Source organism: Manis pentadactyla, chromosome 13 (assembly GCF_030020395.1).
Source record: "Manis pentadactyla isolate mManPen7 chromosome 13, mManPen7.hap1, whole genome shotgun sequence".
NCBI classification, from domain to species: Eukaryota; Metazoa; Chordata; class Mammalia; order Pholidota; family Manidae; genus Manis; species Manis pentadactyla.
Genome location: NC_080031.1, coordinates 5,718,345 through 5,742,639, shown reverse-complemented (window position 1 = coordinate 5,742,639; position 24,295 = coordinate 5,718,345). Strand labels below are relative to the sequence as shown.

Here is a 24,295-nt window from a genome sequence, read left to right as displayed (position 1 = left end):
CAAGCGCCGGAGACGGAGGGGAGGCGGGCCTTAGGACGTGGCCCAATGGGAGCGCACGTCAGGGCGGCGGGGGATGGGGCCTGGCGCGCGGCGCAGGGCCGGCCGGCAGAGGCTCCAATGAGCGCGCGCCGCGTCCGGGGCGGCTGGTGCGCGAGACGCCGCCGAGAGATTGGTAGCTAATGTAACAGTTTGCAAACCGAGGGGAGTTGTGAAGGGCGCGGGCTGGGGGCGCGCTGCCGACCTCGTGGGTACGTCCGCCGCCGCGTTTGTCCCAGAGCTGTGGCCACCGGAGCGGAGGTAAGAGGTAGCGGGGATGGGGATGGGGATGGCGATGCGAGCCGGCCACCCATCCCAGAGGAGGCAGCGTGCTAGCTCTGGGGGCGGGTCGGTGGGAGTGAGGGCCGCGCGGACGCTGGTGCGCCTGGCCCCGCAGCTGGGTCCCCGGGGAGCCCCCTCGCCTTGGGGGGGGTCAGGACTCGTTTCCCGGAGTGGGTGCCACCGCCTGCATCAGGTGAGGCTTAGGTGAACTCGGGGTACTCGGTTGGCGCCCGGCGTGGAGCCTTACCGTTTCAGGCACAGCGTCTGTGTAGGCAGCCGGGCGGGGGCTGGGATGGAGAAAGGGGGTGGGCAGGACAACCTGAAGGGATGCCGAGGAGGAGACAGGCCAGGCCCTCTTCCATCCCAGTCTCCCCAACGTCACCATCTTTCAGTTCCCGTCTAGGCCCGGCCTGGCTTTTTCACTTGCCAGTGGGGGAGCTCCAGGTGTGGGGAGGTAACTGAGCTCTGGGCGGGGATCCCTGGCCGCACCCCAGGTATCTGATAGTAGGGACAGTGCTAGGGCGTGCCACTTACTGCCTGTGCGGTGGACGGAAGGCTCTGGTCTCCTCCTGTCCTGTTACCTTCCCTGTTTAGGGATGTGATGGATGGACCTCAGGGTCGTTTGTGTGGGCACTTCCGGGGATGAATTAGAGTGCTTGGTCCCTATCAGGAGGGAGGGAAGGAGATGTAGGCTGCTCTGCCCTGGGTGAGAAAGGGGTAGGTATGGATCTTAAAGCTTTTCAGTTCTGGGATGAGGTTCTGTCTGCTTCACTCAGGACATCCAGTTACAAGTGTTTTTCTCGTCCCCCAGGGGCACGATGGCAGCCACCGGACAGAGGCAGAGACCACGGAGGCTAGCCTGTTGGGCCTTGATGGCTGTGCTCTTGGCAAACCTGCTGGCACTGACTGGTGTGTACTCCAGCAGAGGGATCAAAAAAAGAACAAATGAGTGAATGATGAATGATACATGGTGGGGAGAGGGAATGAGGCTCTCCGTTGGAAACCTCTGGATTCTTGAGTTGCTGAGTCCAGTCCATTGTCTTTGTCTTTTGCTCTCTTACCTTTTCCTGGTAAGATGGAAAACTGTGCGCTTTGATTGGAGAAGACTTGGGAAGGTGGGAGAAAAGGGGCTAGTTGGTGAATCTGTTTCCCTTTCAGACACGCTGGCAGTGATGTCTGTGGACCTGGGCAGCGAGTCCATGAAGGTGGCGATCGTCAAACCTGGGGTGCCCATGGAAATTGTCTTGAACAAGTGAGGGCAGCCCTAGTGTGAGGGGTGGGGAAGGAGGATGTCTGGCCTCCCAAGCTGGTGTGTGTTCTTTGTGGTGCCCACAGCCAACTTTGGCGCCTGAGGGATCAATTGTATGTGGGTGTCTACACACACTGCTGTAGACACCAGGACTCAATGTCTCTTTTCCTCAGGGAATCCCGGAGGAAAACCCCAGTGACTGTGACCCTGAAAGAAAATGAAAGATTCTTTGGAGACAGTGCAGCAAGCATGGTGAGCTAGCAGCCCACCCCTTCTCAGAAGCAGTAGGCAGATGAGAGGACAGATCCCAGAGTCTGTACCCTTACCAGTTGCTGATGTAAGACGTAAGCGATGGTGGGCTGGGGAGCCTAATATGCTGCCACTCCTTTACCTCCTTCAGGCCATCAAGAATCCAAAGGCAACGCTGCGTTACTTCCAGCACCTCCTGGGGAAGCAGGAAGATAACCCCCACGTGGCCCTTTACAGAGCCCGTTTCCCAGAGCACGAGCTAGGCTTTGACCCACAGAGGCGGACTGTGCACTTCCAAGTCAGCCCGTGAGTGCTCTTCTGGGCAGGGGCACCCAGCAGGCCTGACGGGCTCCTCTGGCGCGTGCCCACCGTTGTCCTTGCCTTAATGCCTGGTTTTCCTGCCTCCCCCTGCCCCAGGCAGCTGCAGTTCTCCCCTGAGGAGGTACTCGGCATGGTGCTCAATTACTCCCGATCCCTGGCTGAAGATTTTGCAGGTGAGTGGCCAAGGTGGGCCCGGGGGTGGCCAGGTTCCCTAGGGTCTCGAAGGGGGGCAGTTTTGCCTCCCAGGGAAGGTTTGGCGACGTCTGAAGACATTTTGGGTTGACACAACTGGGGAGCTGCTGCTGGCATCTAGTGCGTAGAGGCCAGGGTGCTGCCAAATGCCCTGCTGTACATGAGACAGCCCCGCAAAACAGAGTCATCAGGCTCAACATGTCAGTCATGCCGACACTGGGAAACCCTCACCTAAGGTAGAGGCCAGTGGGAACCCTGTTGTGTCATCCTGTCTGTAGAGCAGCCCATCAAGGATGCTGTGATCACCGTGCCAGCCTTCTTCAATCAGGCTGAGCGCCGAGCTGTGCTGCAGGCTGCTCACATGGCCGGCCTCAAGGTGCTGCAGCTCATCAATGACAACACTGCCACTGCCCTCAGCTACGGTGTGTTCCGCCGGAAGGATATCAACACCACTGCCCAGGTGAGCCGGGGAGGAACTTGTGCCCAGACTTGCTGGGATGCTGAGGGTGGAGGCCACTTGGCTTGTTTTGCCTCTTGTTTGCATGCCTAACCCTGGACAAAAATGCAGCAACAGCCACCTCTCAGCCACTGTTGCTGCTGCTTTTCGGCTCTCAGATGAAAGTGGGCATGGCCGCTTGGAGGCAGGCAGGCACCCTGGAGCTGGGTAAGGATCTTGTGACAGTGGCCTTGATGTCTCTGCAGAATATCATGTTCTATGACATGGGCGCAGGGAGCACCGTGTGCACCATCGTGACTTACCAGACAGTGAAGACGAAGGAGGCGGGGATACAGCCACAGCTCCAGATCCGGGGAGTAGGGTGAGTGGGTGCCAGAAGGAGGGCCACTGGCTGCCCCACCCTTGGTCGGGGGTTCTTTTTGGAGGGATAACTGCCTCCCTTCCCTGCTCCATGGAAGACTGCTTTCCTGTTTAAAGTATCACTCATCACGGGTTACCTCTCCCAGAGAACAAAGGGAAGGTGGAGGCAGGGAGGACACTTTGGGGAGATGGAAAGGCAGGGAACTTCCTGATTTTTTTTTTGCTCTTGTCACTTCTAGTTTGGCTGTCACTGACGATGTCTTACTCCTTGAACCCATTCTTTCCTCTGCATCTTTACTACTCCTGCCCTAGTCCGAGCTACCATCGCCTCTTGCCTGCAGAATTACAGGAGATCTCCCCGCCTCAGTGTGGCCTCCATCTGGTTTTCTCCATGTGTAGCCAGAGGGTTCTTTTCAAAATGCAAACCAGAGTATAACCTGATTCTTGAAAAACCCTTCAGTGGCTCCGAACCTTTGCCTTTGCCTGAGCTGCCGTTCCGTGTGGGCTCTGACTCCTTGTCCCTGACACTGAACCCCTTGCTCTTTGCGCTGCAGCCATGCTTGCCTTTGGCACACGCGCCACCCTCTCCCCCTCCTCCGAGGCTTTGTACTCTTCCCTCTGTGTAGGATGTTCTTTCCCCTTCTCTTCACCTAGTTAACTCCAGCTCACCCTTCAGGTTTTAGGTATCTCTTCTTCACAGAACTTCCCCTCACATCTCTAAATAGCTGAAATTTCTTAGGTGTATGTTCCAATGACATTGTCTGCCTCTCCTTTATAACACGGGGTGGTTGAAATTTCTCATTTGTGACTATTGGACTGCTAGGTTGTTTGATTGTAAACTCCTTGAGAAGCAGGGACCCTGTTTTTTTCCTCTCAGTTGCATCCCCAGAGACAGATACGTAGTCAATGCCCGGTAAGTGCAGCTGAGTGAATGGACCGGTGAACTTACTGTGAGGTGTCAGCCGTGTGGGGTGGGTCAAGTTCCTGGTAGCTGAAGGGACCCCAGTGTTCCTCACACTTTTCCCTGTTGTCCTTTCCTAAACAGATTTGACCGCACGTTGGGGGGCCTGGAGATGGAGCTCCGGCTGCGTGAGCACCTGGCTGGGCTTTTCAATGAACAACGCAAGGGCCAGCGAACAAAGGACGTGCGGGAGAACCCCCGTGCCATGGCCAAGCTGCTCCGTGAGGCAAATCGACTCAAAACTGTCCTGAGCGCCAATGCTGACCACATGGCACAGGTGCCCACGTGTGGCTGGCTGGGGGCAAATATTCCCACCCAGGGGGTAGAGGGCCCCACCGCCCTGAGCTAGGCTGCCTGTGCCTGGTGTGGTGCCTCCCCTCTTCCCATGGCCCCTGCCAAGCGCGCAAATTCCCGTTCTGTTGGTTTCTGACCTGCCCACCTGGAGAGTGGGACCTGGGCAAGAACTCTCTCTCATTTCCTCATCCTCCCCCAGATCGAGGGCCTCATGGATGATGTGGACTTCAAGGCGAAAGTGACTCGAGCAGAGTTTGAAGAGCTGTGTGCAGACTTATTTGAGCGGGTGCCCGGGCCTGTGCGGCAGGCCCTCCAGAGTGCTGAAATGAATCTGGTGAGGGGGGTCCTCAGGTGGGCGTGGGGCAGGAGACAGTGGGGCAGAAGGTGACTAAGCGGCAGGGAGGAGCCGGTGCTGAGGAGGAGAGCTGACCACGTACCGTCCATCTCACGTTCTTTCTCTGCAGGATGAGATCGAGCAGGTGATCCTGGTGGGCGGGGCCACTCGGGTCCCCAGAGTTCAGGAGGTGCTGCTGAAGGCTGTGGGCAAGTGAGTGTCGGGGCTGGGGCTCCAGAGCCGGGAGAGGGAGGCAGACGGGGCTCCGGAGAAGACGGGCTGACGCTTGGGAGCTCCGCAGGGAGGAGCTGGGGAAGAACATCAATGCGGACGAAGCCGCCGCTATGGGGGCCGTGTACCAGGCAGCTGCGCTCAGCAAAGCCTTCAAGGTGAAGCCGTTTGTCGTCCGAGATGCAGTGATCTACCCCATCCTGGTGAGTGAGCCTGTACGATCTGGTGGGGGCAGCTCCCTGGACTCCCAGGCGTGACCTGCCCTGCTGTCTGCTCCGGCTTGTCCCTTGGCCTTTCTGCCCGCTGATGCCCCCACCCACCCCTACCCCTGGGCCTGCTCTGGTTGTCTAGTGTGCCTCCCTCTGCCTGCCGTGTAGGTGGAGTTCACAAGGGATGTGGAGGAGGAGCCTGGGGTTCGCAGCCTGAAACATAATAAACGGGTCCTCTTCTCTCGGATGGGGCCCTACCCTCAACGCAAAGTCATTACCTTTAACCGCTACAGCCATGATTTCAACTTCCACATCAACTATGGTGACCTGGGCTTCCTGGGGCCCGAGGATCTACGGTGAGGGGGTCAGGCAGGATGGGAGCACCATGGAGGGAGGCTTTAGGGCCCGCAGGGCTGACAAATAGGAAGCAGGCTGTGGGGGTGGGGGTGGGGTGAGCATCTTCTTTAGAGGGTGCTTCCCTCCTCCTGAGGGTGTCATCAGGACATCTCGTGCTGGGAGGCCATGGGGTCTGGAGCTGGAGGTTCAGTGGGTCCCCCTGAACTGCTCTCTCCTCCACCAGCGTATTTGGCTCCCAGAATCTGACCACAGTGAAGCTGAAAGGGGTGGGTGAGAGCTTCAAGAAGTATCCGGACTATGAGTCCAAGGGCATCAAGGCTCACTTCAACTTGGACGAGAGCGGTGTGCTCAGCCTAGACAGGGTGAGAGTGGGGGTGGGGGGGCTTGTGCTCGTGGTGGGGCTGGGGGGCCTGGGGGCCTGTAGAACATGCTGTGGGGCATAACGGCCTTTTCTGTTGTGAGTGAAGTGCTGGGCTCTGCCAGGGGAAAAAAGGAGCATGAGCCTGTCCCCAGGGGGCTTGAGGTCAGAGGGAGTGGAGGTGACTTGATCCAGGAGCTCATAGGAGGAGGCGGGTGACAGCACAGGCCAGCATAGCCGGGAGCCGCGTGTTGTGTGTAAGTAGGCACCCACTCCAGCAGGAAAGGATGGGTTAGCAAAGCATTTCTTCATCCTGAATCCCTATTGTCAGGTGGAGTCTGTGTTTGAGACACTGGTGGAGGACAGTCCAGAAGAGGAATCTACTCTGACCAGTAAGATGAGTGTGCACACATGTGCTTATGCATATGAGTGTGAGAATATACGTTGGTGTGTTTTGGGGAGGCGGGCAGGCCTTGGCCTTGGGTAGGAGGTGGAGTCGCTACTGTGGTCAGTTCCCTTTGAACCTTGGGCTTTTTTACTTCTAGAACTTGGCAACACAATCTCCAGCCTGTTTGGAGGTGGTACCACACCAGATAGTAAGGAGAATGGTACTGACACTGTCCAGGTAAGGTCAGGAATGGAGCCAGGGAGCATGGAGAATGGCGTGTGGGGCCAGATAGTGGCAGCAGAGGCAGGGAATTGGGGTGGGCATCCCAGCTGCCTAAGATTTAATAGCCCTTCCCTTCCTTCAGCCCTTGCCGGCTTAACCATACGCTCCTCTGGACTCTGAGCTGGCCCTGTGCTCAGGCGCCAGTTCCCCTCGTCACCAAGCACTTGTCTTTTGTCCAATGGGCTGCCTGGCCCAAACAGCCGGCTGCCCGTTTCCAGACAGTTGTCAGCTGTCTAGCCCGAGCTGTGGGGTGCGGCCTGCCCCTTCAAAGCGGAGCCTGGGGGTCTGGCGTGACTGAGCCGGTCCTGATTCACAGGCCGCTGGTGAGTGTTATCTGTGGGTGTGTCTGTGACTGTTTCCCAGGAGGAAGAGGAAAGCACTGCCGAGAGAAGCAAGGATGAGCCCGGAGAGCAGACTGAGCTCAAGGAGGAGGCTGAGGCCCCAATGGAGGATACGTCTCAGCCCCCAACCCCCGAGCCTAAGGAGGATGCAGTTCCTGGGGGTGAAAAGGCCGCAGAAAAAGAAAATGGGGAAGAGTCTGAGGCCCCGGTGAGCTGCTAAAGCCAGTCTGGACGCGAGGTTAAGGGAGCAGATGCCTGCCTTGTTTCCCGGCCCCTCAAGCCCTGCCAGTGGAGAACAGAAGGGCCTAAGCTTTTCCTGACATCCCTGTCTTTCTCCACCAGAAGCCAAGTGAGAAAAAAGAGGCAGGGTCTGAGGGTGTCCCTCCAGCCCCAGAGGAAGAAAAGAAGCAGAAGCCTGCCCGGAAGCAGAGGGTGGTGGAGGAGATTGGGGTGGAGCTGGCCCTCCTGGACCTGCCAGACCTGCCCCGGGATGAGCTGGCCCGCTCGGCGCAGAAGTGAGTGAAGACCGCGGGCGCCCGTGTGGAGGGGCGGTGCCCTGGGCAGGGGGCCGGCTGACCCAGGGTCAGCATTCAGTGCGCCCAGCCCTCGTTCTTGCCTCTCCTTTCCCCTCAGACTTCAGGACTTGACGCTCCGAGACCTAGAGAAGCAGGAACGGGAGAAAGCTGCCAACAGCTTGGAAGCGTTCATCTTTGAGACCCAGGTTGGAGGGCTGGGAGGCACCCCCCGTGGGACCGGTGTCTGGACGGGTCGGGCCTGCGGGCTTTGCCCCCGGGACTCGCTGCATGCTCGTTCGTGCGCGCACCTCCCTAGGACAAGCTGTACCAGCCCGAGTACCAGGAAGTGTCCACCGAGGAGCAGCGTGAGGACATCTCTGGGAAACTCAGCGCTGCTTCCACCTGGCTGGAGGACGAGGGCTTTGGGGCCACCACAGGGGTGAGGGGCCTCCCTGGACATGCGGGGGCTCAGAGAACACGAGGAGAGCTGGGGGGTGGGGCTGTCAGAAAGGGTACGGGCTGGCTCCAGGACTGTCCTGCCATCCCTTCAGCTCCTCTGCCCACCCCCACCCCCGTCAGATGTTGAAGGAGAAGCTGACCGAGCTGAGGAAGCTGTGTCATGGCTTGTTTTTTCGGGTGGAAGAACGGAAGAAGTGGCCCGAGCGTCTCTCTGCCCTCGATAATCTCCTCAACCATTCCAGCATGTTCCTCAAGTGAGCAGCCCCTTCACCCTTTCTCCCTTGTTCAGTCCTGCCAAGCCCACCCACTCTCATTCCTATCAACTTCTCCTTCCCATACCCACACCCCAGGCCCGTCTTCCTCTGGGGGCTGATTATCTCCTCTTGCCTCCCAGGGGGGCCCAGCTCATCCCAGAGATGGACCAGATCTTCACCGAGGTGGAGATGACAACGTTAGAAAAAGTCATCAACGAGACCTGGGTAATGCTGTACGGGGCACTTAACCTGGTGAGGCGTGCAGCGTGGGAGGGGCGGAGACGTGAGACCCAGCAGCCTCTGCCTCCTGGTGTAGTAGTAGGGATGGCAAAGGAGGTCTGTGTTTGAGGCCATGTCTGATTAGTCCCAGACAAAGACAAGGGTCACAGCCATGAGCCATCAGACGGAAGAGCCACAGAGCCCATCCCCGTGATGTTAGAGAAAGCTGCTTTGAGGAGCTGGGACTTGACCTAGACTCAGAAAGTGGGCCAGGGTTTAGACAGGTGAGAAAGACTAGTCACGTGAAGCAGAAACTGTTTGGATATGGAGGGACCTTTTTGAACCGAAGCTCGGAAGTGGAGAGACAGGAAGGGAACAATCAGGAGGTTCTGCTGTGGTCTGTCCGAAGTTACGGGATGTAAGCCAGAGACAGGTAGTTTGGGACTCCCTGTGGAAAGCCTCAGATGCCATTCTGAGGAGTCTGCTCACCCCTTTGGGCCGACCCCCAGGGGGAACGGAGTGTTTAAGGTCCGAGGGAAGAGCCTGAGGCCAGTCGGGGGAGTGTTTCATCAGGGACACACATGTCTGCTCTCTCCGGACACACACGGCCAGCTCTGAGCCTGTCCTGGCCTTACCCACAGGCCTGGAAGAATGCAACCATGGCTGAGCAGGCCAAGCTTCCTACCACGGAGAAGCCTGTGCTGCTCTCAAAAGACATCGAGGCCAAGATGATGGCCCTGGACCGCGAGGTGCAGTATCTGCTCAATAAGGCGAAGTTTGCCAAGCCCCGGCCCCGGCCCAAGGACAAGAATGGCACCCGGGCAGAGCCTCCCCTCAATGCCAGTGCCAGTGAGCAGGGGGAGAAGGTCATCCCTCCTCCAGGCCAGACTGAAGATGCAAAGCCCATTTCAGAACCCAAGAAAGAGACCGGTGAGTTGGAGAAACTTATGGGGAATATGGACAACACTTAACCTAGGTATCGACAGACTGGCACGCATAGACTGGATGGTGGCTATAAACAGCCTTTATGTTTTTAGAAGGTTATTTAAAATATGTATATATGTATATATATATATATATATATATATATATATATGCAAGGAGATAGAGTGTGGGCCACACTTCTCAAGAATTTACTGCCTGGCTCTTTACAGAAAAGGTTTGCCAACCCTGCCATAGTCCCTTCGTCCCTTCTGCAGAGGCTAACCTATTCCTTCCCCAAAGCAGGATCTGAACCCGCCGACGCCGAACCTCTGGAGTTAGGAGGGCCAGGAGCAGGCGAGGGTGAGTCTGGGGGATACCAGGATGCCCATAGGATCTGGGGGAACAACCTGCACAGGTGGGGTGGGGCCACTGACCTCTGCTCTCCCCACCTCCCAACAGAGTCGGAACAGAAGGAGCCCACAGGACAGAAGCAAACTCTGAAGAATGACGAGCTATAACCCCGCCTCCTGTGCCCGTTCACCCCATGCCCTTCTCCTGTCACCTCTATTTATTAAACATCTCGGGTCGGGGAGGGTGGGTCCTGCCCCCTGCCCTCTGAGGCTTCGGTTCCTTTTGTCTCACCAGTGAGTGGAGATGGGGAGGAGGGGAAGGAAGGGGCGGCCCACCAGTTCCTTCTGAAGGCGTTCTGTGGTTAAAACTGAAATTGTTCTGTTCCCAGTCCCGCTGCCTGATTCCCTACCCATCCAGGCCCTAATTTGGGAAAAATCACTGTTATGTCTTAATTCTTTGCCTGTGGGTAGATGAGAGAATGGCCGTCAGTGGTTGGCAGACTGGGAGTGGGAAGGGTGTCCCGGGGTGTTCGAGTCTCCAGGCCCCCCTGGTCATCCTTCCCTCCTCTCTTCCTCCACGGTCACGCGGGGCCAGCATCCGCAGAGCCTCGGTCTCCAGGTTTGGTTTCTGAGTGCCTATTGATGCTCTTTTTTCCCCAATGTTCTTGCCCTAAAAACCCTCATCCCCATTGATTCCTCTTCCCAGGGGTTTCCTTGGCTTCCTGTTCCAAGTCAGGCAGGTCTCTGCCTCTCGCCCAAGGCCCTGCCATCTGGACTGGCTGAAAAATAAATCTAGATCGATTCCCACTGACACATTCACCCCTCGCTGGCCAGAGTAGGCAGGGAGGAAGTGCTGAAGGGAATCCAGCCACCTCTCCAGGGAGTGAGACGTGGAAACCCTGTAGGGGTCCCACCTGTGGACGCCTGGGCCAGGGAAGCCGCATGGAGTGGCCGGCTTGGGCTGCCGGCCTGTGCGGACAGTGTCAGAATCCACGTGTCCCCAGTGGTGCGGTGCCCTGCATCGCTTTGTCCACCTGCCCTTTCTCCTTTGTTCTGCCCTCCCGGACATAGCCTTGCCCTTGGCCCCCTGGCCCGTGGGCTGACCACAATGTGCTTTCTACTGTGAGCCCCTGTCCCGAGACCCTGGGAGAGGGAGAGACTGGTGTGAATGTAAAAATGCCACCTCACTCTCTGAGGCAGGCCCTGGGGCGCAGGAAGAGGGGACTGGCCGGCCTGCCTTTCATGTGCTGCTCTGCCAGGATGGTGCTTCTCTGCCCCACGCTGACGCTGGGGAGCCTGTCCTCCAGCGTTTCCATCTGTAGCAGGAGCCAGGGCCGCCACCCAGCTCCCAGGGCAAGGGAGCCTGCTTGTGTCTGTCTGTTGTCTTTTTCTCCTCTTTTTTTTTTTTTTTTGCCACATTGGCAGAAAGAGACATAAGGGTCCTTCCCATCCTGAACGTTTGAGTTCTTTCACTAGCAGTTGAAGCTGGTTGGACAGGTTTGAGTCAAGTTGTACTTTGCTCCATTGTTAATTGAGAAACTTTCAATAAAATATTCTTTTCTACAGCTTTTGTGCTATGATTTTTTTTAATGTGTTTATTTCCTGAATATAAATAATGCCTGTTTACAGTGACTGCAATGGGGTGTGGGGGGGTACTTGATAATATGGGTAAATAGTGATCCCAATGTTGCTCATATGAAACCTTCATAAGAGTATATATCAGTGATGCCTTAATAGAAAGGTTATGGTGAGGGTGTGAGTTAGGATTAGGGTTTAGGCTGAGGGTTACCATTAGAGTTAGGTTTAGGATTACATTCTGTGTGAGTGAGGGTTAGGGGTTGGGCGTAAGGTTATAGTTAGGTTTAAGGATTATGTTTTTCTGTGTGAGTTAGGGTGAGGTGTTGGGCATAGGGTTAAGGTTAGAATTTAGGGTAAAGTTTGACTTTAGACTAAAAATAACTGCCTGTTTATTACAGAAAACTTGAAAGATGGAAGTTTGAATAATAAAAATTACAATGCTTCTACCAAAACATTTTGGACTTAGTCTGAGATTGATGTATCTAAGTATTTTTTGTGAAAACAAAACCAGTTTTATTTTTCCCCTGACATTTTCAGACCCCTATGCTCCAGGCATTTTTAGGTAACATACATTTTTTTTTGGTATTATTAATATAAAATCACATGAGCAACATTGTGGTTACTAGATTCCCCCAATTATCAAGTCCCTACCACATACCCCATTACAGTCACTGTCCATCAGCATAGTAAGATGCTATAGAGTAACTAGAGTAAGTACTTCTCTGTGCTATCCTGCCTTCCCTGTGCCCCTCCCCCTACGTTATGTGTGCTAATTGTAATGCCCCTTATTCCCCTTCTCCCTCCCTTCCCACCCACCCTCTCCAGTCCCTTTCCCTTTGGTAACTGTTAGTCCATTCTTGAGTTCTGAGTCTGCTGCTGTTTTGTTCCTTCAGTTTTGTGCTTTGTTCTTATGCTCCACAAATGAGTGAAATCATTTGGTACTTGTCTTTCTCTACCTGGCTTATTTCACTGAGCATAATACCCTCTAGCTCCATCCATGTTGTTGCAAATGGTAGGATTTGTTTTCTTCTTATGGCTGAATAATATTCCATTGTGTATATGACTGCCTTACTCTTTTTTTTTTTTTTTGGTATTGTTAATGTACAATTACTTAAACAACATAATGGTTACTAGACTCCCCCTATTATCAAGTCCCCCTCACATACCCCATTACAGTCACTGTCCATCTGCGTAGCCCGTTGCTTTTACACCATCAGTGCAGATGTTAATATGCTTTAAAAAAAGGCAAATTACATCTCATTTTTATGAAAATAGGTTTGACCTCTCTGACCCCTTAAAAGATCTTCAGGAGTCCGAAGATGGCACTTTGAGAAACACCACCTTAATCCAACCAGGGTTTAAGTGGATTTGATTGGACTGTACCTTGGGAAGGTTGGTACATGTTTGTCCTTCTTCCTAGAGTACAGTCCCTCAGGAGTCCTAACTTAATGCCCAGGCTGCTTTCAGGATGCCTTTGTGGGCCTTGAACTCCAGTTCTGTTTTCCCGGGCCCAGCAGGCTCCTGGAAGCTGTAATGAGCCTCCCTTCCACTCAGCAGCTTCTTTTGAATTGGCAAATACCTTGAAGATGCAAACACCACCAAATGTTGGGCTTACTTCACTGGTTTTCTCTTCACTGGGGATCTTGACTCCTGTGGCAGATTGACTGCCAAAAACAGCTCTAAATTCTTCATCCACAACCTTTGTAGTGTGGTTTTCAACTCCTCCCATCAAGAGGTAGAGTCTGCTTCCCTAGCCCTGGGCTCTTGGGTGGTCTTAGAGCTTTCTTTGGTCATTAGAAGACAGAAGAAGTAATGTTGCATTTCAGGAACTAGACCTTCGGAGGCTTGCACACTCCAGTTCTGTCTCAGACCTTTGCCCCTAGAATTGCCATGAGAACAACATAAGCTACTTTACTGGAATTTGCAAGACTCCATGTTGCAGAGAGGAGCTGTCTGCTCATCTGGGCCCATCTGAGGTCAGCCAACCACCAGCCAACCCACCTGCTGACTGCGAACACAGCATCTGAGCTTGGTTTGGTTCAGGAGAACCTATCCAGCTGACCCAGGGACTTGTGAGCCACAGTAAATGCTTTAAAATGTTTTTATAGTATAATGCTTATTATTGTTTTAAAGTTGTGGGATGATTATTTACATAGTGTTAACTAACTGCAAAAGCTCATGGATAACTTGATGCTTTGGTAGCTCTCTGATATCTTCACTTATTTTATATTTTTAATGGCTCTTCTATTTGTTATTGGCAGGAGGATTGGTCTGGAACAAGCTAGTTTGACATTACTAGAAGCAAAACATCCTTGATGACTTACTGTTGTTCCTCTTATTTTCATGAATCCTCCTTTATCTTTTTAAGGGTATTTAGTATGTTGGTTTTAACTCCTTGGCCCACCAATCTGCCTTGTCTATTGTAGGCTTTATCTTATATTATAGTTTCTTTCTTAAATTGCCTAGACTTTCCTCCTTGAGCTCATACTGCCCTGGGGATATGTGCCTCCTAGGCTGGTGGACTCACAAGGAAGGGAGAACATTCCAGTCCTGGCATGTGCCCCTCCTGATGCATCAGGTTTGTGATGGGAGGAGGGTCTGACATGCACAGCAGAGGTTTTTCTGATATTAAAGTTGTTCAGAGTAGGGCAGCTCTCTTTTGGGGAGCTCTGTTCCCCACTTAGAATCACTTTGCCTTTCAGGTTTTGAGATGATGGAGTTAAACCAGGATCCAGCCAGTCTGTCTGCCCCTGTGCTGAAAGCTGACAGCCCACACTATCAGCATTCAGTTGGCTGCTGTCTTCTGCCCTTACACAGCAGTAACATGGCCAAGCAGTGGACTGCCCAAGGCGGTGGTCAGGGAGAGTGTGCTGGACACCTAAAAGCTCTCTCCTCCACTGTCCCCCATTTGCAGTTCATGATTCCCTGCCACTCCGGGCTGCCTTCTACCACCTCCTACCACCTCTACTCCAAACACACCAGAACTCTATCATCCATTTTCCAGGAGTGCCTCTATATTCTGATGTCAGTGTGACAGGTCCACCACCCTCCCTCCTACTTCAGACTCTGGGTTTGGGTTGGTGTGAGGACCAGCAGCCTTTGTTATTTCTATCTTGTCAGAATAATCTTCATGATTATTATATTTCAATGTAGTCACATCTATTGTGATTTTCATGGTGATTCTTTCCGTTGTTTTTAAGATTGGAAAGTACTTCCTCATCTAGAGACAAATTCATTTGTTTTATTTTCTAAAATAGCACTTTGAATCTATCTGAGGTTTATTCTGTTGTGGGATGTGCAATAGAGATCTCAATTGGTTTTTTCTAAAGAGCTAAACAATTATCTTCCACCTTTTATTTATTAACCCACCCCTCCCTCCATTGATTTGGGATATCTTCCTTATCATAGTTAAAATCATATTTGCAAGAATCTGTTTCAAGTACGTCTTGTTCCTTTTAGAAGCCTGGCTGTGCTCAACACCACGTAATTGCCTTAGAAGTGTTAACATTTGGCAGTGGAAACTCTCCTCTTTGTTCTTTTCTTTTTGGCCACGTTTCTTACTGTGAGGCTTATTTCTTCCTTCCCATGATCTTTAAAATCTATTTTTTCCAGTTTTTCAAGAAATCCTAAATGAGATTTTGACTGGAATTGTTTTACAACTCCAAATGAATTTGGACAGGATAAACATTTGACAGTATCAAAAGTGTAGTTTCTTTTTCAGCCATGTAGCGTGATTTACATTTATTCACATTAGCTTTTATTCCTCCTTGGTAAAGTCTGCCTCAGTTTTCTGGGATGACATCATCTCATTGCCTTTCCTTAACTTTCTTGGGAAACAGAGTGAGAAGACTAGTAGTGTTTGAGTTCCTACTATGACCTGACCATCAGATGCTTTACAATATTTTCCGTTTTTTTTACAGTGTTTTCTCATTTAATTCCCACAGCCATGTTGAGGTGGATTATATAGTCCATATTTTGTTTGAGGGAACTGAAATGGGAGGAAACAGGGAAATACTTCGCATGACCTGAGACTGAAAGGCGGTTCAGGATCATACCTAAGTTGGTGCTGCAGGCACTGAAGCCCTGTTAAACCCTATTTCTGGACCATTTTTAGGGTCAGGGGTCTCTGTTTTTACCCATGTGGCTGAGCAAAACTTTCCCAGACTTTCTAGCTTTGGCTGACCTCCGAGACCCACTCCCTTCCCCTCCTAGCCAGCTAGTTGCACCAGCAGTTTTTCAAGGCAAGACTGCAGTATTCACCAGTTCCCTCCCTTGTAGGAACTTAGCATTTCTCACTGGAACAAAGGCTCTGTCCACATTCCATGCTTCTATCTATTCCTCCTCAGTGGCAAATAGCACTTTGTGTATTTCGTTCCCCTCTGCTCAAAGTCCTTTACTCTGTAAAGAGTGTTTATGCAATAACGGAAAAAATCAAGATATAAATGTGTTCAGGTGGTGTGAATGACTGCTAACCTAGTAATTTAAGGAGCATTTGTTCTGTACCAAACACTAGCTGGGTACAGTGGTAAAGGGGCTATAGTCTATCCTCAGGGAATTTCTGTAGCTGGGGAGGGTGACAAGCAAACAGACAATTTCAACTCCATGGGAAAAATTATGATTATATTTCTATATTCTAAAATATATATGTATACACACATATGTACAGAAAAGAATAAACATGGGGATTCTTCCCTTCCCCCATGTGCTCAGGAGCTTGGAGTTTTCCAGCAGGTTCTATAACTGTGAGTCACTTTCAGAGTCTTGAGGACTTTCAGGAGCAGGTGAGCCATTACTGTCCTCCTCCTCCTCATCATCATCTCTGGTGGTACCATCCTCTCTGTCATCGATCTACCTCGCTGAAGCAAGACTGCAATGTCATCCATACCTTCCTGATAATTTACTATCCATACTGTCATGATATTGAGACCCAGTTCTTAATTTCCTTGTCTTCTCAATCTGCTGCCTCCCAATTCCTAGATCCAAGATCTTCTGGGGAGGCTGGACACTTCACCCCTGTGTGGACGGCACTCCCTGGCAGTACTCATCATTTCTGGGATCCGAATGGGAAATGCAGAACCCACCCACAGTTCTCATCAGCTCCTGCACAGAAGCCCACAATCTGTGCCCCGCCAGAGCAGTGCCAGTCCGGAATGCCTCGTGGAAGATTTTCAAACAGGATTATAACAAAGTAAAGAATTATGGTAACTACATGCAATGCATAATCCCTGATCGGATTTTGGATTTTAAAACTGGTCTAAAAGACATCCTTAGAAAATTTTGAGGTATTTAAATATGGACTATCTATTAACAAATACATTTCTTTAATATGAGAACTGTGTTTCAGTTATGGAGAATAATATCCTTGTTCTTAGGTCAATACAGCCTGAAATATATGGGGGTGAATTTCACAATGTTGACAACTAACTTTCAAATGCTTTAACGTCAAATACATGTTGTATTTACACAGAGATATTAGGGAAACAGCAAGATATTAACTTTTCGAGAGGTGAAGAGTATTCTTGCAACTTTTCAATACGTTTGAAAATTTCTAAAATAAAATGATAGGAAAGTGAACTTAATCTGAGTGGTGATTACAGGGGCATTAACATACATAAAAAACTGAGCTGTGTACTTACGATCTGAGTTTTTTTTTTTTTTCTGTGCGTTGAAAATAAGTTAGGGGCAAAAAAACTTAAATAGCTCCCTGTTCCTATTCAGGTAAAGTAGGAATTCTTTGGTCTGGTTTTGGAGAAACTCATTTTCCTGGTCTTCTGATCTATCTCCATGAAAGTGGAGTGCCTGATACAGAGAAGGCTGTGACTCCGTAGGTACTTGTTGAATTATGAAGCTCAACCATAGTTGTGCCATTTAATCTCACCTCCATGTCCTCCCTTCCCTGACCACCTCCCCACTCTAAAAGATCTTTGCTCTAAATTTTGGAGCACTTAAAATTCTTTCAGGGTTCTCCCGGGGTCTCTGCGAAAGCGACTATCTATATTTTCTGAGTTCTTATCTAAATCTTCTGTTGAGTCCTCACAGCGAACCTATAGGGTTGGTAAGAAACTGAGACTCATAGAATTATTCCCCGGGTCACACAGAATGTCGTGGGTACAGGATTAGAATTTAAGGTTTACTCCAGGTCAGGTACTTTAAACGCACCGTCTATTTTGTTTTAAATCTGTCCCCAACAGTGGGTCCACAAGTTAAATGTTCAAACTGTGGTTATTGAGGACTGCATTAACTTCTAACAGAAAATACTGTGTTCTCCTACAAGACCTTTCCCAGATTGTGAACTAGAGAACAGTGATTGGTAGTGGGAGGCAATCACTAAAAAATGGTTTGTTGAAAGCCATCAGTTAGATAAAGGAACATATGACCCCTTCACACTGGCCCCTATGGGGCGCTGTCCTCACCCAGGGACCAGTGCGACCCGCAGGCTGACGCCTAAATCCTGGCGGCTGTCGGCGCTCGGGAACTGGACCGCGCAGGAGGCCCCGCCCCACCCTGGGCCCCCGCGCATGCGCCCGCAGGCCCCGCCCCATCCTATTCCGGCTCCCTCCTCCGTCCAGGTAGTGAGTGGCGTGCGGGGGAGGGGCGCCGCCCGAGGGCGGAGCTCGGGGGGAGTCTCAGGTCTTGGGGCTCGCTTGTTGGAGCCCGAACCAAGGTTGCCCCAATTTCCGATACAACTCGGAGCTGTTCCTGCGGCTGCCTCTTCTGGGGTGGAGGCCAATTTCTGGGTCTGGGGGCCGCTGAGGCGCTGCCCGTGGCCTGTACACGCCTGCACCTATTGCCGCACCAGTCCAAGGTCTCCGCTACTGCGCCCGGGCCCCCGTCGGTTCCCAGCCCGCGTTCGATGCCCTGGGTGGCTTGAGGACACGCGGCTGGGCAGGTGCCGACAGCCCGCCGCCTCTCTCGTCCCCCTTCTCGCCTGCCGGCGCCACCCTGCCCGGCTGAGACACTCGGCGCCCGCAGCTAGGGCCCCGGGAGACTACGTGCGTTCGCCGGCTCCGCTTGCACCAACGCCTTCTGCTCCAATTACTTTCCCAACCGAGCGGAAAAGCCGGGGGCATGTCGTCGGGGTCCGGGGAAGCAGGGCGGCTCGGCACTGCCGCCTGAAGTTCGCCGGTGCCCATTCCCTCCCATAGGTCAAGTCCCCGGCCGTGCAGCCCCCAGCCAGCCTGAAGGGAGCCACGCGACGTCACAGGGTAAAGGGGTCCCGAGGCATCTACTACGCCTCGATTCCAGCCTCTAGTGGGGCTTTCGGTGTGACACTGTGGGGCCTGAACTGGCAGGGTCCCCTTTGCTTACAATTCTGCCAACTGTCAAGAAACAGTTACACCAGTGTGTGCCAAGCTTTGGGAGTGACAGGGCTTGAGGTCCGCTCTAGAAGCAGTGGGGACTTGGCAGTGGGGTTGCTGGGGGATGTGTCTGATTGTGTGTGAGCAGGAACTGGCCCAGCACCTACAGCAGTGCCTGGGAACCAGCAAACCCTCAATAAACCTTCACTGAATGAGTGAGACGGTGGGTAAAGAGAGGGCAGCTGTACTCATCCCACCCCTGCCTCCCCTGGGCTCACGCAGACAAAAGTAATTAGGTCGAGCCTTTAATCACAGTTGGCTTCGCAGTCAGGCAACAGAGAAGAGCAGGAAAGGGTGCTGGCCTGGCTCACAGGCACTGCCTCCCTCTGAGACCCTCTCCAGCCCCCACCGCTTGGCCGGCAGTAATCTGTTTTCTTGTCTCCCTCAGGACACTGGGTTCCCTAGGAGCCGCCCCAGGCTTAATGATTGTCCAGAAGGTGGCTACAAAGGGAGCCTGAGAGGCTGGCTGGAGGAGGGAGCAGAAGCAGCCTAACTCAGCAGATCTGGGCCCAGGGAGCTGCAAGTAGGATCTGTGGTCAGAGGCTCGTGTCCTGGCCAGTAGGGCCTGCTCTCTTCCACCATGGCAGCCCACGGTTACGGCTATTACCGCACCGTGATCTTCTCAGCTATGTTTGGAGGCTACAGCCTGTACTACTTCAACCGCAAGACCTTCTCCTTTGTCATGCCGTCGTTGGTGGAGGAGATCCCTCTGGACAAGGATGACCTGGGTGAGCCCTGGAAGGGCAGGGTGGTAGGCCCAGGGACACAGGACCCGCAGGACAAGTCGGGTGTTCGTGGCATATACAGGCATGTAGTGTGTGGAGTGTCTGTGCAGCAGAGGCTAAGGGTGGTCTGCATGTGCCAGGTGAAGAGGTTCTGAAGTCCATGTACGTGGGTGTGGGTGAAGGACTATGAGTGTGGTCTATGCGTGTCCCAGGAGGGCTGTTTTTCTGATGTCTGTGTGCCTGTGACTCATATGTGCTTCCAGAGGCACTGCTTATTCTGAGTGTGTTTAGGGGGTTCTGAGCATGATTTCCTTATCTGTGGGCATGTGCTAAGATGGCAGGGTGAGTGCGAGCCACTGACACTGTGAGCACTGGGGACCTCATGGGGACTAACAGGCTACATTTGGGAGGAGTAAGTCTCTCTGAATCTAAGCCTCGTCCCATGTTCAGAGGTGGAGCAAAAGAACTGCCAGAGGCTCTGGGTTGGCACGCAGGGTGAGGGGGAAATCAGGCATATATATATAAATCCCAGGGAGGGGGTCTGCCCTGTCCTGCTGTCTTCTTGCCCCGTGACCGTTGCAGCTGGAACTCTCCAAGAGGCTGAGAAGTCATGGGTCAGCCAGGGGCTAGGGCTGCTGGTGAGGCCCAGGGAGCACAGGACCCCATGAATGAGAACAGGATTCCAGCACGGGCTCCTATTCCTCTTGGAAGGAACCTGTCTCACCCTGCTAGGCACCTCTGCGTGCCTGACCTGATCCATTCCTCCAACTGTCCGGTGCCCTTGCCCTGGCCCTAACCCCCCAGGTGGCCTGCTCCCTGCTCCCTTCCCCTGCAGGGCTCATCACCAGCAGCCAGTCGGCAGCCTATGCCATCAGCAAGTTTGTGAGCGGGGTGCTGTCTGACCAGATGAGCGCTCGCTGGCTCTTCTCTTCTGGGCTGCTCCTGGTCGGCCTGGTCAACATAGTCTTTTCCTGGAGCTCCACAGTATCTGTCTTCGCTGCTCTTTGGTTCCTCAATGGCTTGGCACAGGGGCTGGGCTGGCCTCCATGTGGGAAGGTCCTACGGAAGGTGAGAGGGTCTGCTTCCAAGGAGCTTGTTTAGATTGACGCAGAGGATACCTAATGGGCCTGTGGGACTTCATCTCCTATTACTTGTCAAGATATTTTAGGAGCCTAACGTGGTGGGATCAGGTGGCAGATGAGGGAATTGGCCTCACCCAGTATAAGTGTCCTCTCCCTCATTCCTGTAATGTGAGCCTCTGGGTCTGCCCCACTTGACCCCCACCTTCAACATGGACTTTTGAACATGGGTACCTGCTCTGTCCCCCTCTGCCCCACAGTGGTTTGAGCCATCTCAGTTTGGCACTTGGTGGGCCATCCTGTCAACCAGCATGAACCTGGCTGGAGGGCTGGGCCCTATCCTGGCAACCATCCTCGCCCAGAGCTATAGCTGGCGCAGCACACTGGCCCTGTCCGGGGCACTGTGCCTGGTGGTCTCCTTCCTCTGTCTCCTGCTCATCCACAATGAACCTGCTGATGTTGGACTCCGCAACCTGGATCCCACCCCCTCCAAGGGCAAGAAGGGTGAGCACCCGCCCAAACCAAGAACCACTGGGCACCTTCATTCATCATTCACTTGGCAGACTTTCACTGGAGACTGGCTGTATGCCTGGCCCTGTGCTAGGCAATGAATGTAGGGGGAGGGATGGCAATGGAGGTGAGTGGGGAGTAAATAAAATGTCATCTCAAGACACAGTCAAATACCAGATGAACAGCCGAGTCAACAAACGCTATGACCCATGTTACGTCCTGGTCCTTGACAGCAGAGCCAGGGTTCCCTGTCCTGTCCTGGCTGGACTGCATCCTGAGCTGCAGTGGCTTGGGAGCCTTCCTCCCCCCACCTTGGTCCTCAGCCTCTTTCATTTGTGGAGGCTTGAAAGGGAGGGAAGGACAGAGCAGGGGGCGAGGAGATGCCTTTCTGTTGACCCCTGGCTGTGCGGATGGACCCTGCGCCTGTGGCTGGTTGGCGTGCTGGGGGCTTGGAAGGGGGCAGCAGGAGCAGAGCCTGAGGCCTGGCCTCCCCTGACCCCCAGGTGGGCGGAAGGAGGAGAGCACCTTACAGGAGCTGCTGCTGTCGCCTTACCTGTGGGTGCTCTCCACTGGCTACCTTGTGGTGTTTGGAGTAAAGACCTGCTGTACCGACTGGGGCCAGTTCTTCCTCATCCAGGAGAAAGGGCAGTCGGCGCTCGTGGGTAAGAGGAGTATTGGCACAGGGCTCAGGAATCAGTGCTGGGGGTGGGAAATTCAGGCCCGTCTTCCCTTTATCCCCTTTCCTCTTTCCCTGAGGCAGTTACTTCTCAGGCAACTGTGGCCTATCACCTTGGGGACCCTGTGCCTCTCTGGGTTTAAGCCAATCTGGGACAACCCCGCTGTGTGACACCCTTCCACCCTTCCTTTCCTTCCCACCACAACTCCCCACTGCAGGGAGCTCCTACATGAGTGCCCTGGAGGTTGGGGGCCTTGCAGGCAGCATCGCAGCTGGCTACCTGTCAGACCGGGCCATGGCAAAGGTGAGTGGGCAGAAGGGACAGGAAGGAGGTCCCCTTTAAATCTTCCCAGCGTGACTGGGACAGGTACCAGAGAGCTGGGAGCCCTGAGGCACAGGCAGGTTGGCAGATGCTAGTTTAGGCCGGGTACAGTGGCAATGGTTCCAGCCTCCTCTTTGCTAGGGATGTGAAGATAAAAGCTGCTGGGGAAGGGTTTTACCTGATGTCAAAAACAGCCAGAATTTCTCAGCATAGCCGTGAGCTTCTCCACAGCCCCAGGAAAACTGTGTTTGGGGAGGTACTGGGTGCAACTTGCCAACACGTGTTCCAAGCCTGTCCACCTTGTTGTGGAGTTTGGCCTCAGAACATTAACAAGCCAGGTCCCAGGGCCTCCCAGAGATGCCCTGGGCCAAGAAATGTGGTGGAATTGCCAAAGACCTGTCAGCAGGGGCCCTGCTGTGTCAGAGTCCAGGGGTGGGGAATCCTGTGCTGCGCCTAGGACCTGACATGGCTGGGACTCTCCCCACAGGCAGCGCCCTCCCTCTACGGGAACCCTCGCCATGGCCTGCTGCTGTTCATGATGGCTGGCATGACAGTGTCCATGTACCTCTTCCGGGTAACTGTGACCAGTGACTCCCCCAAGGTAAGTAAGGAGGGCCTGGCCCAGGGCAGGCACAAGGATGAGAAAGGACCCCTGGCTTCAGCCTGGCCCCAGCCTTTCTCTGCCTGCCAATCTCCCTTTCCACTTGCTGGGACCTCATTTCCTGCCCTCTGTGCTTTGATGCCCCACCTAGACTCTGGGCCTAGTTTTCTTCTCTTCCCTGTGCTCCTCTAGGATGTTGCTTTCTGGACTCCAGCTCTTCATCCTCTCGCTGAGCTCACAGGCTTTACAGAACCTGAGGTGCCTCATCTCTCTCTGGTTTTCCTCCTGGTTTGCTTTACCTTCGTCCTCCCCACTCTGCCTTGCCCCTGGCCAGTCCAGCTTCACAGGTTCTGAGACGAGGCCACGTCTAACTTGCCGGGATGGCTTCTGTACCTCCACCTGCCCGCACAGGCTCCTGGGTTGGCTCAGTGTGGCACCCACTCCTCTGGCTCTGCACTGGGAAGTGGGGTGAGGGAGACCACTTACTGTCTCCTTCTACACTGATTTGTTCTGGGGGCCAAGCCCTCTCGAGACTCTGGCAGGGGTAGGTAGGTAGGCTTTCTGACACTACATGCCACCTCACTGCCCCTGCAGCTCTGGATCCTGGTGTTGGGAGTCGTGTTTGGTTTCTCCTCTTACGGTCCCATTGCCTTGTTTGGAGTTATAGCCAACGAGAGTGCCCCTCCCAACTTGTGTGGCACCTCCCATGCCATTGTGGGACTCATGGCCAATGGTAAGTGGTACCCCCTTGCACACAGGCCAGCTAGAGGTTGGGGCAAGCGCGACTGGCTCCAGCCTCCCAAATGATTTGGGTTCCTCCTTTCCTCCCTGACAGTGGGCGGCTTTCTGGCTGGGTTGCCCTTTAGCACCATTGCCAAGCACTGCAGCTGGAGCACGGCCTTCTGGGTGGCTGAAGTAATCTGTGCAGGCAGCACAGCCGCCTTCTTCCTCCTACGAAACATCCGCACCAAGATGGGCCGAGTGCCCGAGAAGGCCCAGTGAGAGTGCAGGCTCTGGAACGTCCTCTCCCACCTGTGGCCTTTCCCCTGTATGGGGCTGGGGGAAGAGAGGGGGGCTGCTCTGGCTAGCACTGAACCTTTGACTTTCCTGTTCCTTTTCCCTCGCCCAGGTGGCGTTGGAAGTGATCAGTGACTAATGAGGTCCCAGCTCCCCATCCTGTGCTCAATTTAAAAGATCACCTTTGTTCTTGGACTCCCAGCAGCTATTTCCTGCATTCAAACTGGAAGCCCCTGCAATCCGGGAGTCTCCTGTAACCTGCCTGGCCCCCATCCTGCCACATCCCCCACCCGAAGGCTCCTCCTGCAGCTGTAGGGCACCATGGCCCATGACTTCTGTCCTAAGGCCTCTCAGCAGGAACAACTGCTACTGCCAATACCTCAGACTCTGGGGAAGAGAGCAGGCCATCCCTCTCACCAATACCCTGCAACGATCAGGGGTGTTGTGTAGGTGGGGTGGTGGTGGGGATACAAAGATTTGTTATAGAAGATTAAAACTAGATTTGATAAAATACAGCCAGCACGTTATTCTTTCAGTGGGGATAATTCAAGCCATAGGCAGATTTTTTAGGAGATACTCTTCAATACCTGCTCTTTCTACCCTAAAGGGAGAGACTTCACTTCCCTGGAATTGAAAGCTGACATGGACTCCTTTAAACGCATGTCTCCTCTGCCTTTACTTTAACATTACAACTCAATGACATTGTTAGAGATGAAGTTAGTGGGTGTCAGGCAGATGAAATCATTTGGAGGGAGGTGGTGTAACAGTGGCTCAAGGACAGTGTAGCCAGGAAGCCTGGGCTCCAAC

At 53.4% G+C, this 24,295-nt stretch overlaps 2 protein-coding genes across 4 annotated transcripts; both read left to right on the top strand.

Annotated features, from left to right (window-relative positions):
- The first annotated feature begins 116 nt into the window (after positions 1 to 116).
- On the top strand, positions 117 to 11,187 carry HYOU1 (hypoxia up-regulated 1). Its single transcript, XM_036919993.2, has 25 exons — positions 117 to 297; positions 1,130 to 1,227; positions 1,477 to 1,570; positions 1,741 to 1,819; positions 1,968 to 2,122; positions 2,234 to 2,310; positions 2,608 to 2,789; positions 3,032 to 3,147; positions 4,192 to 4,384; positions 4,601 to 4,735; positions 4,866 to 4,948; positions 5,037 to 5,169; positions 5,344 to 5,531; positions 5,756 to 5,894; positions 6,222 to 6,282; positions 6,436 to 6,515; positions 6,924 to 7,109; positions 7,244 to 7,416; positions 7,535 to 7,622; positions 7,733 to 7,855; positions 7,996 to 8,129; positions 8,270 to 8,354; positions 8,990 to 9,278; positions 9,576 to 9,632; positions 9,732 to 11,187. The coding sequence occupies exons 2-25, from the start codon at positions 1,137 to 1,139 to the stop codon at positions 9,788 to 9,790; spliced, it is 3,000 nt and encodes a 999-aa protein (XP_036775888.2). The 5' UTR covers positions 117 to 297; positions 1,130 to 1,136; the 3' UTR covers positions 9,791 to 11,187.
- Positions 11,188 to 17,778: 6,591 nt separating this feature from the next.
- SLC37A4 (solute carrier family 37 member 4) lies at positions 17,779 to 23,996 on the top strand. Of its 3 annotated transcripts, none has more exons than XM_057491171.1 (10): positions 17,779 to 18,089; positions 18,947 to 19,286; positions 20,119 to 20,351; positions 20,623 to 20,866; positions 21,376 to 21,534; positions 21,767 to 21,852; positions 22,358 to 22,471; positions 22,664 to 22,729; positions 23,066 to 23,204; positions 23,307 to 23,996. In XM_057491171.1, the coding sequence occupies exons 2-10, from the start codon at positions 19,139 to 19,141 to the stop codon at positions 23,471 to 23,473; spliced, it is 1,356 nt and encodes a 451-aa protein (XP_057347154.1). In that variant the 5' UTR covers positions 17,779 to 18,089; positions 18,947 to 19,138; the 3' UTR covers positions 23,474 to 23,996. The 3 variants fall into 3 exon arrangements, with proteins under 3 accessions (XP_057347154.1, XP_036775879.2, XP_036775881.2); XM_036919984.2 differs by having other exon boundaries at positions 17,779 to 18,405; XM_036919986.2 differs by lacking the exon at positions 22,664 to 22,729 and having other exon boundaries at positions 17,779 to 18,405.
- Positions 23,997 to 24,295: the final 299 nt, after the last annotated feature.

Bases quoted from the DNA above. Each gene is read 5' to 3' on its own strand.
- HYOU1 (XM_036919993.2), top strand. From the start codon at position 1,137: ATGGCAGCCACCGGACAGAGGCAGAGACCACGGAGGCTAGCCTGTTGG. The intron at 3,148-4,191 runs GTGAGTGGGTGC...TTTCCTAAACAG, and splicing joins CTCCAGATCCGGGGAGTAGG to ATTTGACCGCACGTTGGGGG. The intron at 6,283-6,435 runs GTAAGATGAGTG...TTTTACTTCTAG, and splicing joins AGAGGAATCTACTCTGACCA to AACTTGGCAACACAATCTCC.
- SLC37A4 (XM_057491171.1), top strand. From the start codon at position 19,139: ATGGCAGCCCACGGTTACGGCTATTACCGCACCGTGATCTTCTCAGCT. The intron at 19,287-20,118 runs GTGAGCCCTGGA...CTTCCCCTGCAG, and splicing joins TCTGGACAAGGATGACCTGG to GGCTCATCACCAGCAGCCAG. The intron at 21,853-22,357 runs GTGAGTGGGCAG...CTCTCCCCACAG, and splicing joins CAGACCGGGCCATGGCAAAG to GCAGCGCCCTCCCTCTACGG.